The sequence below is a fragment of the Carya illinoinensis genome, chromosome 7 (genome assembly GCF_018687715.1).
Source record: "Carya illinoinensis cultivar Pawnee chromosome 7, C.illinoinensisPawnee_v1, whole genome shotgun sequence".
Lineage (NCBI taxonomy): Eukaryota > Viridiplantae > Streptophyta > Magnoliopsida > Fagales > Juglandaceae > Carya > Carya illinoinensis.
Genome location: NC_056758.1, coordinates 14,933,221 through 14,949,870, shown reverse-complemented (window position 1 = coordinate 14,949,870; position 16,650 = coordinate 14,933,221). Strand labels below are relative to the sequence as shown.

General features: G+C 37.7%; 1 protein-coding gene across 3 annotated transcripts in view; it reads right to left on the bottom strand.

Moving 5' to 3' along the window:
* The window catches only part of LOC122315939 (ALBINO3-like protein 2, chloroplastic), a 38,272-nt gene that overhangs the window by 6,911 nt on the left and 14,711 nt on the right, over positions 1-16,650 (bottom strand). For all 3 annotated transcript variants that reach the window (XM_043132301.1, XM_043132302.1, XM_043132300.1), the window contains exons 3-8: positions 16,391-16,518; positions 14,145-14,216; positions 13,127-13,228; positions 3,444-3,503; positions 3,140-3,205; positions 1,089-1,136 (exon numbers count right to left, since the gene is read on the bottom strand). In XM_043132301.1, coding sequence (XP_042988235.1) covers positions 1,089-1,136; positions 3,140-3,205; positions 3,444-3,503; positions 13,127-13,228; positions 14,145-14,216; positions 16,391-16,518 — 476 coding nt within the window. The remainder of the gene's footprint in view (positions 1-1,088; positions 1,137-3,139; positions 3,206-3,443; positions 3,504-13,126; positions 13,229-14,144; positions 14,217-16,390; positions 16,519-16,650) is intronic.

Here is a 16,650-nt window from a genome sequence, read left to right as displayed (position 1 = left end):
AGTGGAATTCCTGCAGCTACCTCAAGAGTGAGTAAAGTTGGATGTGGCAAACCTAAGGCCAAAAAGGGAAGAATCCTGGCAAAGAGATAGATGAAGAAAACGGGTTCATGGAAAATGAAGGACAATGTGAATGTCGATGATCATCTGTTTCATTACAGTTTTATATTGTTTATTTCAGTAAATGTACTTCGAACCACCACCCTGTTTCATGAAAACCTGGGAAGTACAATAAAACCTATATGCAACTACTCATTCTTTTCCTAGAATATGCTTACGAGATTATATCCACTATGGTAGTACCACCTGCAGTTTCGCCCACCGAGATCACAGATAATTTTTGCAGAGGAAGTAGACCTCCTGGAAGGAGGAAAGGAGCAGACCACTATCCAACCAAGTAACAAGACTACTACTACCCCTAGGTTTATCAGTTTCAATTTCTATTAAGCTAAGAACAAGTTATTTATCTTCAGTTGTTAACTAAGTGGGCTAATGTGGCCCATCGTTTTTGACAATTGCAATATTTTAACTTGCGGTTTGCAAAATTTGTCTATGGGTTGCAATTTATTCAACCAGTACGTCATTAATTATCAATCACAAATTCCGCTGCGATCAAACTGAACCTAGAAACATGCTAGGTTGATAACAAAACTTAATAGAACGAAAGGACATGAGACCCAAATTTGTATGTCTGATGCCTCAATTACCCTATCTCTATAACGGGGAGCTGGAGGCGTGCTTTGAAATTAAATCAAGCTTTCACTTGGTGATGTTATATGATCCTTACATAGAGGACTGGCCAAAAAATGAGTTGGTCAAGGAAGAATCCAATAGCCAACCACATTGGAGAAAAATTCAATGAATTGCCAATTTATTTTCTCTGCTCCATTTCTCAGGAAATTAAAAAAGAAAAAAAAGGGCAATACAGAGTATATTCCAAATTTTACCAAATTTATGCAATTCCTAATTTCTTAAAACTGATTCTTGAGCCTTAAAAAATATTGTCGAGAATATTGGCACATAAAAAAATAAAGAATTCTTGAATGCAAAGCAACAAACTCTTAGTGTAATAATGGAAAGGCAGCAGTCACCTGAATGACACTTATTGAACTATTGGTAACCCAATAGACTAGACTCCCCTGCAAAAAGAACGTAGACATATTAAATATTTTCTGCTTCAAGAAAGATGAAGGGGTAGATGAGAACTGGACTTTACTGTCAAATAAAGGAATTCCAGCCAGAAAGTAGGTAACAGGGGATGCTTTAATCAATTGAGTGTAAGTTGCCTGAACAGAAGTGGCTTTAGTTCTAAGCATAATACACAAAAGGTCAATTGACACCATTTCTTGGCATATTTCTATGGAGGAATTATGATGTGATAAAGACTGCACAGTTTCCAGATACCATTAGATATAAGTAAATTTAACAATGTGGAATCAAACAAACTTATATTTGTTCCTTATTGTTAGACTAGGAAGCATGGATGCATCATATACCATGATTTCCAAAGATGCAGCATGGATACAGTGAGATATGTCATGTTATTGAATGAATACAACTCGGTTAAGGAACACATTCATTTCCAAGGTAAAAGTTGAATTTTCTTAAGAAAAAAGAAGGCACTAATTGTTAAATACAAGATCTAGAGCTTTAAAGGCTAGAAACCATCAAATTATAAATCCTACGAATATCAAATATGGATCATGGACTGTCACTTCTTCTCCTATATGTAACTTTTAAAAGAGTCCCATATTCAACTTATTTTATGCCTTTTGATGCTAACTATTTGTGGTTTATTATATATATATATATATAATTTAACTAATTTTTTTATCATTTAATGTAAGCATCCCTCATTGTATCCTAGATTTTTAAGCATTGACATATCACCCTATCCTTATGATTATCCATATCCCATATCCATATCTGTGCTTCATAATTGTTTATCAGACGTGTTGGTATTCTTTAGCTATTCAAATCTGGGCCTTGAACAGGGGTAGATTCTCAATCGCCTAACTCTGAACTTACAGATGCACTCAATATAAATAGAGCCCATGACCTTGACGTCCACCTAATTCTTATAATGGAAGAAAGTGCCACTTATTAATTTTATGCAAAAATCGAATGCAACCATGAGATTAGTACTGGATGAAATGGGATGGCATTTAAATGTCATTGACTCATTATGACCTCAACAAACCTTTCCCTTACATAAAAAATAAAAAATAAAAAAAATAAAGATAAAAATAAAAAACCTTTCCCTTACATGTTATTACCTACACTTGAGATTTTACACCAGGTTTGGTGTACATACTATGAAAGAAACAAATAAGAGAACACAAGAAAGGAAACATAATTGGAAAGATATATTTTCTTCGTCTCAATATACAGCACACGTTGGGCATAAAGAGAACAACATGACCTTAAGTTTAGTTCTTACAACTTTCGCAAATTTCACCTATTTTAGAAGAGAGGAAGAAAAAAGGAGAAGGGGGGGGGGGGGGAGATGGCAGGCCTAAATATATAAAAAAGTTTGTTCTCCTGTTCTTGTTTTCTTTTTTGTTCTCATATACTGGCCAAACAATGAAAAAGAAAAAAGAGCAAACTTTTATCTACTTTTCTTTTCTCTAATGGTAAACCAACACACTGTTAATATAAAAGATGTTGGTGGGAACTACATTTATGGTATTTGCCAATCTTGCCTAGCCATTGCATTCATGATTTTTCTTTAAAACCCTATTAATTACCTTGTCATTGATTCATCATTGAAACCACAGAAACTGATAGGTACTTTAAGGAAAGGTAATAAATCCTGTAGATGTTGGATACAATTTGATTAGGGGCAATATTTTATCTACCTGCATTTTATTTCCCAGACTGACAGCAGAATAGAGCTCTCCACATTCTGACGCAGAAAACTTACAAAAGATAGCTATACCTTATGGCTAAACAATGTTTGCTAATGTTTAAATAAAATTTAACTTAAAAACATTAAATTTGTGTCATAGGTGAGAAGAAAGTTTGCTGCAACTCAAATCTCACCTAATTACTAGGGAATTTCTTTGAATGCCTACACAATACACATTTTATCTAAAGCAGTACAATTAACTTTTCAAAGTTATAAAATTAACTTAGCTTTTACCTGAGGGATACAGTAACCAATAAAAAATAAAGGCAGAGTAAAAATATCCAAGCAGAATTTGTAGTACTGCAATAAAAAAGAGAAGCCCAATCAGTTAAGGCACATTAAAAATATATACATCAAAATAGTTACATGATGATAAATGTATAGATAACCTGTTAAAAGAAATAAACAAACATTGTCCGTGTATCTATTCACTTTAGAAAAAAAACTTTAGTATCTATTCACTTTAGAAACACAAATATACGAAACATTATAAAATATCAATGCCACCAGAATTTTTCCACAAATTGTATCCACTCACTTTTGCCAACAAGCCAAGCAAGCCATTTCCTTTTCCAACTGAAGATGTCCCCAAAGAAACCTGGTAAATTGATTGAAAAAAAGTTAGTAACTGTTCATTAATACTACCAATATTGACTTATCCAAAAAATATCTGCAAGAATATCGTCCAACTCAAGTTGTTCCAATCAGATTTGTCAGATCTGCAAACTGCTGAGGTCATAGTGCTTTACGGTGTTCTCAAAGGTTCAACCAAAATATTCAAGCAGATGTCACAAGAAATTTGGAACATTTTGATAGGATTTGACAAGAGTATCAAACACACCTATCTAAGGAACACTCTTGCACGGTGCAGGCAAATTATGTCATCCACAAATTTATAAATTTGTTACATGAAACTTGTATTCTATTTAGCATCAGTGGCAGTTGTAATGATGTTATAACCAGGGCTATGAATAGGAGTACAACCGACTACCTATCAAGAAAAAATAGGAGTACAAGCAACTACTTGTGCATACAGCGATTGAAACTTTGATGAGCTTAAATGGGAAAGCTACAACTAGGCAAACTGTAACATTCAGCCTCACATTGGGAAAAATAATTACTAGCATAGAGTGGATAAGTTACAAAGGTGTCATGGATGCTAGTCTCGCATTGGCTAATTACTAGGTGAAATTAGGTTTTATAAGTGATTCTAGAGAAGCTTCAAATCGACCAGTCCTTGGGGAGTTATAGTCCAGATGTGGCTTGCCCTTTCCCCAGGCCATTCATATGGTATCAACCCCGTGATATTGGGCACTGCATGGCATTACCCTAGCAAGGAAACCAAGAATTTAAGAGGGAAGTTTGAAACACCTAAATCCCATATTGAGAAAAAAAATAGCACATAGAGTGGGTAAGTTATGAAGTTGTTCGTTGAAGTTAATTTTATATTGACTACTTACCATCTGAAACTAGGCTTTATTAGTGATTCTGGGGAAACTCAGTGTTATTAAAAGTGTGCTTAAATGCAAGGCGCCAAGGCTGAAGCTCTTCACGTAATAAAAGCGAATTGCATTTACAAAAGTGAGCTTTAAGCTCTCTTGTGGGTCTTTGTAATTATAAAAATAAATATCATTTAAAGAGCCAAAATGATCTAACAAATATTCTCATGTACTTGGTTGATATTGAAGGTCATTTATGTACCATGGCACCACCTGTTTTCATTTGTGTTATATGTGCTTTGACCTTGATATAATATTCCAAGTTGGCTTTCTAGATGGATTGGTGTTTGATTACTTATGCTAGCATAAATTCATACCTACAATTCTTGAGCTTTTTTGGTCATGGCCTTTTTGGTACATGGTGATTTAACCATGTACTTTAATTTTATTATGGCTATCAAATATTTCTTTTGATGTGTAGCTATCAAGTATCATGAATGTGTATATCAAGTAAAACATGAGAACTATATCAACTGTTATGTTTATGTAAAGCTTGGCCAACACATGGGTGGCCAAAATGGCCATTTCTTTCTCTTTTTTTCATTTTTTTAGTTTGATATTTTAAAATAAAATCTGTTTTTATTATATAAATTCTATTTATACAAAAAATTTATTCATTATTATCTTTCTATAAAAGTTAATTTAATTATTTAAGACAAAATAAAGTTGATATGTGGCAATCTATGAGGTTCCTGTGCGTTTTCGATTAACATTGATGTACAATGAAATTAACAAAGGGTCATTTTTATAATTAACTCATCACGGGGTTATTTCTCAAAAATAATAATAATAATAATAATAAGATCTTAAACCTGCAACTTATAGCACAGGGGAGTTTGACTATGATTTCCTAAATTCTATATAATTAGTTGATTACTTGATTTTCATATTGCATAATACTCTAATAAATTGAGTTAATTGGCCAAATACGAGTTTTCATCCTAATTTTTTCATGCTGGTGATGTTAGAGTTTTCGATCATGCGAGTTTGAATACGTATTTAGATTCATGGGTTTCTCAAAGACTAGTGATAGAACAGAAATCTTTTGTGGTGTCGAGGGAAGGTCGATGGGTTGTAATCACGGAAAAAGGATGGAAGTTGGTTAAGAAGATGAGACTGGAGCTCCACGGCTAGGTGGTTCACCAAAGCTCTGGACGATTGTGTGAAAGAAGGGAAGACGGAGTTCTATGCAGGCCACAGAGTGGGTGACAGGGGCTTCATAGCACAGAGGTGCTCAAATATGCAGGGGGTCGTCATGGCGTTGGTAGAGTATTATGGGGGTGGACATAGAAACTGCATCTTTATTCTGGAAGATTTCAAAGGTCTGGGTTGGCGAAAAATGGTGGAGACACTGAAAGAGGTGGAGCAAGACAGTGGTCTCACACGGGAGACACCGGCAGCGACGTTAACGGAGCATCCACAGTGGCCCTCGCGGTCATACAAGGAGGCTCTGCAACAAAAGAATGGTAGGGTCCTGTCGCTTCAACAGGTTTGGCCAGATGACAGTGCTCCAAGTGGTAGGCAACTGGGGAGGAAAACCATTTCGGAAGATTCGCAAGGATGTGAGAGGGATGAAAAGGAAATGGTTGGCTTACAAAAGGAAACTTACCTTCAGGTAATGACCGACATGCAGATTCAGTTGGAAGATCTCCAACTTAAATTAAACTAGTTGAGGACAGGTCAGATGGAGGGGTATTGAGCGTAGGCCCAAACGATGGGCTTTGGACAGGAATGGGGGCCCTGCTTTCTACGAAGGGAAAACAGCCCATTGTGGAAGAAATTAACCGAGATGTATTAAAGGGGAGGGAATCTAACGGGCAGGCTCCTATTGGATTGTCAACTAAATCCATAGGGCCTAATGGGTGGGCCTCTAAGGTTAGCTTAAGTAACGGGCCCAGCCCAAGCGAAGCCCAGAGGCCTTTGCCAAACTTGAAGGTTTGGAGGCACCAAGCGCAAGTCACAGACGCGGTTGACGACTTGATATCATGGCCACCTGTGCCGACAAAGGGACAGATGTCATCGGCGAAGGGAGAGATGGCGACAGCGAAGGGACAGACGTCGGAAAACACCTCAGCTGACCCTGGAGAACATCTCAGACTAGATCCGACGCAGAATTTTTCGGGGGAGATTGCTCGTGTAGCTCCAGCAACAATGGAATCTCTACAGGTGAAACAGAAAATGCCGGTGACGACGGAGGAACAATTATTACCATCACGTGAGGAGGTTTGTGCAGTAAGAGACCATCTGTCCGTGTTTTTCCCCGAAATCTGTACACAGAAGATGCCGACTCCATCAACAGAAACCAAAGCTGACCAGAATAAGACATTACCTGCCACGATGGAGCATCTTGATTTAATCGAGGAAGATGGAGATGAGCCGAACTTGGAGTTAGTGGAAGACAACATCATGGGGCTTCATCAAAGCAACAAAGGGGAGAATACCAACATCTCGTTGGTACCAGAGTCTCAAGAGATAAATAAAATGACCTCTATGGTTGAATGGGAAGGCTGCAACTCGTTGGATGAGGAAATTGAGACTGGGGACAGCACTCCATTACCATTGAATTGTGAGTTACTGGGTGAGTTTAATACATCAACTTGGGTGCTCAATAAGGTAAAAGATATTCAACATGTGGTGGGATTGAAGTGTGTAGGGTATGAAGAACAATTTTTAGCACTACTTACGGCTATTGAGGCGGGACACATGCATGATAAAAAGATGGAATCCAAGAAATAGAGGGAACTCAAGAGACTTAACTGGTCATTAAATGAAGGTAGTTCAAGTCGGGATAGATTAGGGCACTGTTGTTTCTTTATGAAACCTAAAATTGTGTCTTGGAATGTGCGTGGGCTAAATGAGATTAATAAGCGCCAACGCATAAAAAATTTGTTTAGGGAATGGAGGGCGGACATCATTTGTTTTCAAGAAACAAAACTGAAATTGGTGAACCGAAAAATTGTGAGAAGTGTGTGGAGCTGTTCGTATGTAGACTGGGTGTATTTGGCTTCAGATGGGACCTCTAGTGGTATTCTTGTGATGTGGGATAAAAGAGTGATGGAAAAAATGGAGGAGTATATAGGGGATTACATAGTGGCTTATTCGTTTAAGATGGTGGAAGTTAATTTTATGTGGGCCTTTGCAGGTATTTATGGACCAAATGTTGATAATATCATAAAACAATTATGCGATGAAATTGTTGGACTACACACTTAGTGGGAACTCCCATGGCGCATTGGTGGTGATTTCAATATCATAAGATTCCCTATTGAAAGATCTGGATATAACTGCCTTCGCTCAGCTATGACAGATTTCTCAGACTGCATATTTGACTTGAACTTGATAGATCTCCCACTTACAGGAGGTCCATTTACCTGTTCTAATAGCCAAATGTGGTCTCGCTTAGACAGATTCCTTATTTCGCTGGAGTGGGAAAGTAAGTTTCTAGAGGTGTGCCAGAAGAGATTGCCACAAGTGGGTTCAAATCACTTCCCCATTTTACTAGATGGAGGAGGCATTCAAGGCGGTCAGCGTTATTTCAAATTTGAAAATATGTGGCTTAAAAGTGAGGTTTTTGTGGAAAGGATAAGGCATTGGTGGACATCGTATCAATTTTTTGGTAGTCCCTCTCACATACTTGCAGGTAAATTAAAAGCTTTAAAGAATGACTTAAAGCTTTGGAATTCTCAAACCTTTGGAGATTTAGGGGAACAAAAGAAAACCCTGTTGGAGGAACTACAAAGTATAGAGAGGTTCATGGAAGATAGAGTTCTTACCCCAGAGGAAATTTCACGCAAGGCAGGGTTGAACTCAGAAATAGAGAAAGTATTATCTTTGGAAGAAATTTCTTGGCATCAGAAGTCAAGAGCATTGTGGCTGAAAGAAGGGAACCGAAGCACAAAATTTTTCCATAGAGTGGCCAACTCTCATAGGAGAAACAACACAATTGAGATGCTGCAAATTAATGATAGTGAATGTACGGAGGCTCCAATGATCCGGGAACATGTTGTAAGTTTCTATGAACAATTTTTTACAGAAAAAGAGAGATGGAGGCCAAATTTGGATGGACTCAGTTTTGATTCTATTGAGCCACAAACTGCGTCATGGTTGGAAATAGCTTTTGAAGAAAATGAGGTACTTGAAATAATCAGAAGAATGACAAAAGATAAAGCACCAGGACCAGATGGTTTCTCGATAGGATTCTTTCAAACTTGCTGGGAGGTTGTGAAAGAGGATATTATGAATGTGTTCTAGAAATTATATGTGGGAGGAAAATTTCAGAAAAGTCTGAATGCTACTTTCATTGCCTTAATCCCGAAGAAGATAGGGGCATCGGAGGTGAAAGACTTTAGGCCTATTAGCCTCATAAATGGGGTTTACAAAATCATTTCAAAGGTGCTTGCAAACAGGTTAGGGACGACCTTGGCTAAGATAATCTCAAAACCACAAAATGCTTTTGTAAGGGGCCGTAAAATTCTAGATTCTGTCTTAATAGCCAATGAATGCCTGGATAGTAGATTAAAATCTGGATGTGCAGGGATCATTTGCAAGTTAGAGATGGAGAAGACATACTACCGTGTAAATTGGGATTTCCTCTATTTATTGAAGAGATGTGGTTTGGGAGAGAAATGGTGTATGTAGATCAGATGGTGTATCTCAACCGCCAGATTTTCAGTTCTGATCAACAGCAACCCAAAAGGTTTCTTTAATAGTTCTCGGGGGTTAAGACAGGGAGATCCGTTGTCACCACTTCCCTTTGTTATCATTATGGAAGCACTGAGCAGGATGTTAACGGCCCTAGTTAACAATGGTCTTATGGCAGGTTTTTCACTGGGGAATTTAAATAGGGGCGTTATTTTAATTTCACACTTGCTTTTCTCCCATGATACTTTAATTTTCTGTGAGGCAAAGCAGGACCAACTTGGTACTCTGAAGGCGCTCCTTCTGTGCTTCGAGGCAATATCAGGGCTGAGAGTGAACTTTGATAAGTCAGAGCTAGTACCAGTTGGTAGTTTAAGTAATACTCGGCAGTTAGCGGGCATACTTGGGTGCAAAGTGGCTTCTTTCCCAATGACTTATCTAGGCTTACCGTTGGGGGCTACTTCAAGAGCCTTAACAATTTGGGACACAATTATTGAGAAGATAGAACGAAGATTGGCAGGATGGAAAAGATTATATTTGTCAAAAGGAGGGAGGGTGACCCTTATCAAAAGCACTCTTTCTAACTTACCTACTTATTTTTTATCTCTATTTCCTATCCCAGCAGATGTGGCGGCGCGGCTCAAAAAACTATACCGAGATTTTCTATGGAGTGGGATGGGGGAAGAATTTAAGTTCCATCTAGTCGGTTGGGACAAGGTGTGTAGACCAATTCCTTCAGGTGGACTAGGGATAAAGAACTTGAGATTATTTAATCAAGCACTCCTGGGATGGTTATGGAGATACAATGTGGAACCGGACGCTCTTTGGAAACTAGTAGTTGATTGTAAATATGGTCGGTCTTGGGGAGGTTGGTGTACTAGAGAGGGGAATGGGCCGATCGATGTGGGGATCTGGAGGCATATAAGACGAGGATGGAGGGCGATTGCTAACCATACCAGTTTGGTGGTGGGGAAAGGAAAGCGTATAAAATTCTGGAAGGATATCTGGTGTGGGGAGGTGGCACTAAAGGATTCCTTTCCTTTAGCTTTTCGAGTGGCAAGCAACCAAGCAGCAGCGGTGGTAGATCTCATGACCCTCTCAGGAGATCAAGTTCAATGGAATGTGACCTTTACTAGAGCAACTCAAGATTGGGAAATAGACAATTTTGAGGCATTTTTTCATCTACCATATTCCAAGAAACCGAATGGACTGCAAGTTGAAAAATTGTGGTGGATACCAGCGGGTAAGGGTATTTTTTTAGTTCGCTCATTTTATAAGGCCCTTACAGCTTCACCGAATTCTCAATTCCCATGGAGAAGACTGTGGAGGAACAAGGCGCCTCCTAAAGCACTGTTTTTCACATGGACAGCAGCCATGGGTAAAATTTTGACCACTGATAACTTGAGGAAGCGATGGATAATCATTTCAAATTGGTGTCGTATGTGTAAGAAAGCCGGTGAAACAGTGGACCATCTCTTATTACACTGCAAGACAGCCAGGTTTCTGTAGTGCAAAATTTTCAGACGTCTAGGTCTAAATTGGGTGATGCCGGCTTCAGTGGTTGGGCTTTTGGCGAGTTGGGTGATGCCGAGAGGTACTTCACAAATCAAAGCTATCTGGAAGATGGTCTCTATCTGCATTATGTGGTGCTTATGGCGAGAGCGTAACGAGAGGACCTTCGAAGAGAAGGAGCACACACTAGAGGAGCTTCGTGTGTTATTTTTCAGCACTTTGTTTCAATGGGCCATTGCCATAGATTTCAATGGCCTAAATGTACATGATTTCCTTTTGTCCTATTTAGCAAACTAGATAGGTGTTATCTCTTATATACCTCCTTGTGTACTTGGGCTATGCCTATTCTTATTAATACTATCGTTTACTTATCAAAAAATATATATATATATTATCATCTTGCCCTTTAACCCTTCTTGCCTCTGATAGATGCAAACGGAGGTTTTAGAACTGAACCAGAAGCTATTTTGTAGCACCATATAATTGCTGTTGATAATAAGCCACTGATTGAGCTTCTTGTCAAGTGTAGATGAGCACCTGAAGAAGATTCCGCTTGGGTTCCTATAGGTCAATTGAGGAGCCAATACCCTGACGTTGTGGGCAAGGTCATTTGATGGGGAAGGGAATGTTATGAGCTACAGGGCAGTGGAGGTCAGTGGAGTGAGCCAAGGGGGTAGCGGAGGTGCATTGTGTGATCGAAGGAAGGAGTAGCAGAGATAAAGAAGAAGCAGGTACCGGGCACATGATTACTTAATGTGGCAAATTACATAATTACCCTTTCCAATTGTTTTTTTTTTTTAATCAGTAATTACACTTTCCAATTGTAACAATAATAATGGTAGCTTTGTGGGAGTGGGAGATGTATAAAAAATCATAGATTGAGAGTTGTATCAATTCATTGAAGCAAATACATGATTCATACTTGGAGGCGCTGATTCATTGAAAATCAGAAACTTTCTTCATCTTTATTCCTCTTTAACGTTGTTCTTTTCGACTGGGAAGAAGTCGCAGAATAACAGTAGAAATCAGCCCCACTTATGACTCCTAAATGGATCCAAAGAATAGGAACATATTCACACTATAACTCCTAGCCATTAGGATTCTTAGAAGCCGCTTTTCAAAACAAACTATGAGTTAAAATTCGTACAGCTTTATCATTAGATTTTTCTGGTCTCATTAAAAGGACTGTATGTATGGACTGAAAACAGAAAAAACAGAGGCTGCTGCGAGTCTAAAAAGTTTTATAGCAATCCCATGTGATGTTCTTCAAAAAGCCATTACCCTAGATAACTGCGGCAAATACCAAGGAAGACATCAACTTTGTTTTCTTGGGGTCCTTTCTTGATCTTTTTAAAGAAAACCCTAGGAAAGTTGCTGCAATTTCAAGTGATTGAAAAAACCCAGTCTTGCCTTATCAAGTCCAACCCTTTTATAGCAACTTCAAGCGGGTGATTATTGAAATGTTTGTTATTGATAGAAGCAAAGAGTAAGTAGCATGATCATACCCTTACATATATTGTAAACAATGTTTTTGAAGTATTATGTATGTATGGCCCTTTATTAAAAGCCCATTTTTATGTACCAAGTTACGATATGATGAAAGTGAATTTCCATGTCATCTTATTTATGTGTTTTACATGCATCATGATATGTGTTCATTTATGATTACGATGAGCTATGTTTTTATGTGTTTTACATGCATCAAGGTAAGAAAGATAAAAGAAAAAGTTATAAAAAAAAGCTCTAAGAATGGCCATAAGAGATGCATGGTACCAATGGAGTTATGGGGGGATGTGCAAGGGTCCACCATGGTATATGATGATAAGTTAAGCCGTTCCTGTTGTGCCACAGGCAATGGAACCGGTGCATAACCCTGTACACAGCCATTAAGGTGTGCTAGCCATTAAAGAAAGGGAAAGGCAAGTTCAATGAGTTATGCATGGTACCTGTTACAGGTCTTGTTAGTATGAGTATTAACCATGCACGTTTTTCAAGAAAACCCTATATTTATTATGTTTGCTGTATGATGTACTACTTTTTGAGTATTCGACTCATGTTGGCTGTTTGTTTGTTTGTTGTGTAATTAAAATGTCTAGGTAAAGAAGATAGTGTTGACAAGCAGTCAGTCAGGCATAGCTCATGTTTTCAAGGGATTTTCAGACTTGGTTATTAAGTGCTTTTACACAAAAAGGAGTTTTAAAATTTCTTGCTATGAGAAATTTTATTTAAGTATTTTACAAGACAGTTTTATGTATATTTTCCGGTTTATTTTTTTCAACAAGTGAGATATTTTTTATTAAGTGGGGTCTCTTTACCAGGCACATCTATGAGAGCACGTAACACTCCTAACCTGCAGGGAGGGGTTGTTACAGTTCGAAAATACTCTGTGGTTCTATCAAGAGAAGACAAAGAACTCCAGTTTCAAGTTCACACTCATCCCCATAAGCAGCCCACTTAAATTCCATTTGTCTAGTTTCATAGAATTGAGTGTTTGTTATCATAACTTTTCCTTCCTTCAAAGAAACCATGATCAAATTATGATCATCAGTGCAAAGAGATGAGAGTCATATACCTGAATATTAATATAGTGCAAGCCAGCAATTAACAGGGGAAAGATGGGGCCTGAAACACCGTGAGGGAATTCAGTCAAGTTCTGAAACCATAAAGCACCGCCCTGTAATGGATGTAAGATAATTTTAATGTGCATCTTAGATTGGAAAAATCTACACATAAAATTTCCAACAATAGTTCAAAATTGAAACATATTGTGAAACAATCTCTATAACATCTTAAGACATGTTTGGTTCAAGGAATGGGCATTCCAATTCCTAAGGGAATGATTTAATGGAATTGAAGTGATTCCAAAATATCCAGACTTCACGATTTTTTACAAGCCATTCTTCTTATTTTTAAATTTAAATTAAAATAAAAAAGAAGACACTTTAAAACTAAAAAATAAATGGATGCTGGCCGACCACCCACAAAATTTTAAAAAATAATAATAATTCTTTTTAAAAAAAATAAAATTATATCAATGCCCGTGGAATTCCTATTCCTCTCATATTTTGGAGGAATTGCTATTCCTCATGTTGGAGAATCGCCATTCCTCATGTTGGAGAATGTTATTCCCATATTGCTTCTCCAGAAAAGATAACAAAACAAAAGAATAGCCATTCCATGGAAATAGCTATTTCTTTCCAGCCCTCTATTCCACTAACCAAAACCACCCTAATTTCCAGAATACAAAGATGGCAAAGATTAGCATCATCTCTACCAAGAAATGAAAGTTACCATACTTTCTAGAAGTGTAAATTGTATTTATAAGCATAAATTCTGTATAGAGTTCCAGCAGTAGTTGCATTTAAAGTTCAATTTAACTTTATATAGGACCCCTTTTATCATCATAGGAATAAGTGACGCTTCCACATCATTGAAAGAAGCACGCCATGCCCCAGAACATTTAACTATAAAAGGAATTCATAATTCATTCATGAAAATGAGGAATTGTATATTTTCTATATCTCTGATTATCACACCACTATTATGTAAAACAACTTTGAATATATCTATATCCTACTTAAGTGCCTTACACAATCAAAACCAGGATGATGATCCAGTGACATTCTCCGAATGGTAGTCATCCACAAGAGAAAGCATGGTATCTGCAGAAGATTTGAAAGAAAGACAACATAAATTATTAGAAACTGTCTGCAACTACAAATTCCACCTGTAAGGTTTTCAAACCTATACAAAAATTCTTTTAATTTTAGGTCTTCTCTTTCATTCAAGTAGATCTACCCATTTCTGTAGCCCTTAATAACTGATGATGTAAAAGTTGTTAATCAACAAAATATAGATGATAAAAATCAAATCTCAGGCGAACCCACCAGCATTGAGTAAATTTTCATTCGTATTTTAATTTTTTTTCAAAGCAAAAGAAGGGCAGGAGAGCAGTGGTTGGTGTACTCTCTACCGTATCTTTATTTGTCAATGAAGTTTACAGATGCCAATAAAATTACTTCACATGACATTAACTCCAGCCCGTTTGTACACAACTGATCACTCAGCTAGCTCATATACAAGCATACAATTCCAATACAGAAAATTAGCAACAGTAATGGTAATGCAGTCAATTTGACTTGGGATACTAGAACATTGACTTTTTCCATACAAATTGGGCTCTTGAAGTCAACAAATTGTTGGGAATGAAAGATATAGAAGTCTTCCAGCTTTGATGTATAGTACCAGTTCCAACCAGTATGTTCAACACCTTGATCTAGTTGAGATCCCTTGTGCTCAAACAGCCACAATATACAAATTTCTATCAAATCTAGTGTCTACTCAAACACTATCCTGCCATTTCTATGGTCCAATGACTAGCTACACAGAGAGCAAATCTCCCCTTGTGTTAACCACCCCATTGATGGTGTGCATTGGAATCAAATTCAATCCCAAGTCTCTCTCTGGTAAGAACCAAAGGGACTTTAGAAGAAAGGCTAGCTGGTATCCAAACAAACTTGAGGCAGAAGCTTCTGGCACAGTTCCGGAAAGTAAGCCTCCCATGAAGGAGAAACGAGAAACCTAAGCCTCGAACAAACTCGACTATTGGACCACATGAACTCACCCCTGAGAAGAGGGAGATCCATGAGATCTAAATCAAATATGAACTCCAAAAACTCCTCCATGGCCAAGGAGTTGCGATAAATCCCCAATCGCTCACTGGGAAAGTGGGTAATATTGAAGTCCCCACCCATACACCACAGCACATCCCATAAATAGTATAAACCCGCCAACTCTCCCATTGCCTGTTTGGCCCATAGGTGCCTACAAAAGCCCACTCCCACCCATCTTCAATATTATTAAATAAACTAGCAACCGAGAAATTCCCAATAAACTCCTCAACTGCCTCCACCACTCTTTTATCTCACATTAAAGAACGCCTCCTGACGCTCCCAGAAAAGACAAATAAGACCAACCCACAAAAGAACATGCCCACAAAATACGAATGATTCTTCTATCAATAACACGCAATTTTGTTTCTTGAAAACACAAAACATCAATCTTCCACATCCACAATAAAGATTGTATGCAAAGGCGCTTATTGTGATCATTAAGCCGCCGCACATTCCAAGAAAGGATCTTAGGCTTCATTAACATAAACAGAACCCCTCCCTTTCAATCTATCCCTTCCACCACTCCCCCCTACTTCGCTTCATACTTAATGGTACATTTGAGCTTTTTGAGTTCCCTATCTCTCTTTGTGGCTGATTTCGATTGACCATCTTCAATGGCTACAAGAAGGGCCCTAAACTGCTCTTCAAATCCTACACAATAAATCCCAATACAAGTTTGTATCTCCTTGACCTTCTTAAATACCCACTCTAACATAAGCCTCTCTGAGTTTGGGCTGGGTGGGAGTGTACATAATGGAGTTGGTTCAGCAGTCCCCCATCAGTGCGATTTAAATTTTAATGAGATATGTTTTATTTTAAATTTAGAATCTTTTATACCTGATGCTTCCTTAAGAAAAGAGAATTTTTAAAGTCAAGGTTAGTAGCACTCTAGTCCCTCTATTTCCTAAAAAAAATGACACTGTTCTTAACTTTGGGGGAACAGGATGTTACAATTTTAGTCATCAGTTAAAAGATCATGTGTCAGCTTTTAATTGAAGGGTGTAACCATCTAAACAACTAATATACATTACATCCTATTTGAAGATAAATTCTCATAAACAACCATAGATATTGCAACATAGAAGATGTGTGGTGTGTGGTGTGAAAAAAATGGCATTTCAAAATGTACAAGATTATTTCTACAATTAAGATAGAAGCATCACCTGGATGCAGGAGTATGCAAGGAACCACAAAAATGAAGGGCATCCACTCGCTCTTTTTTCCTTATAAAAGAGTGAAAATTGATCAATATAACTCCTTCCTGAGAGAGGTGGTGGCAATGGAGGAGGCACTAAGAGAATTTCAAGAGTCAAAAAAAATATTTGTAAGTAAAATGATAAAAAGCACTGAAAAGGATGGGAATTCCATCATAAGACCACCATAGAAATTATATATAACAAACCCTAATCATAATCTTGGGTCA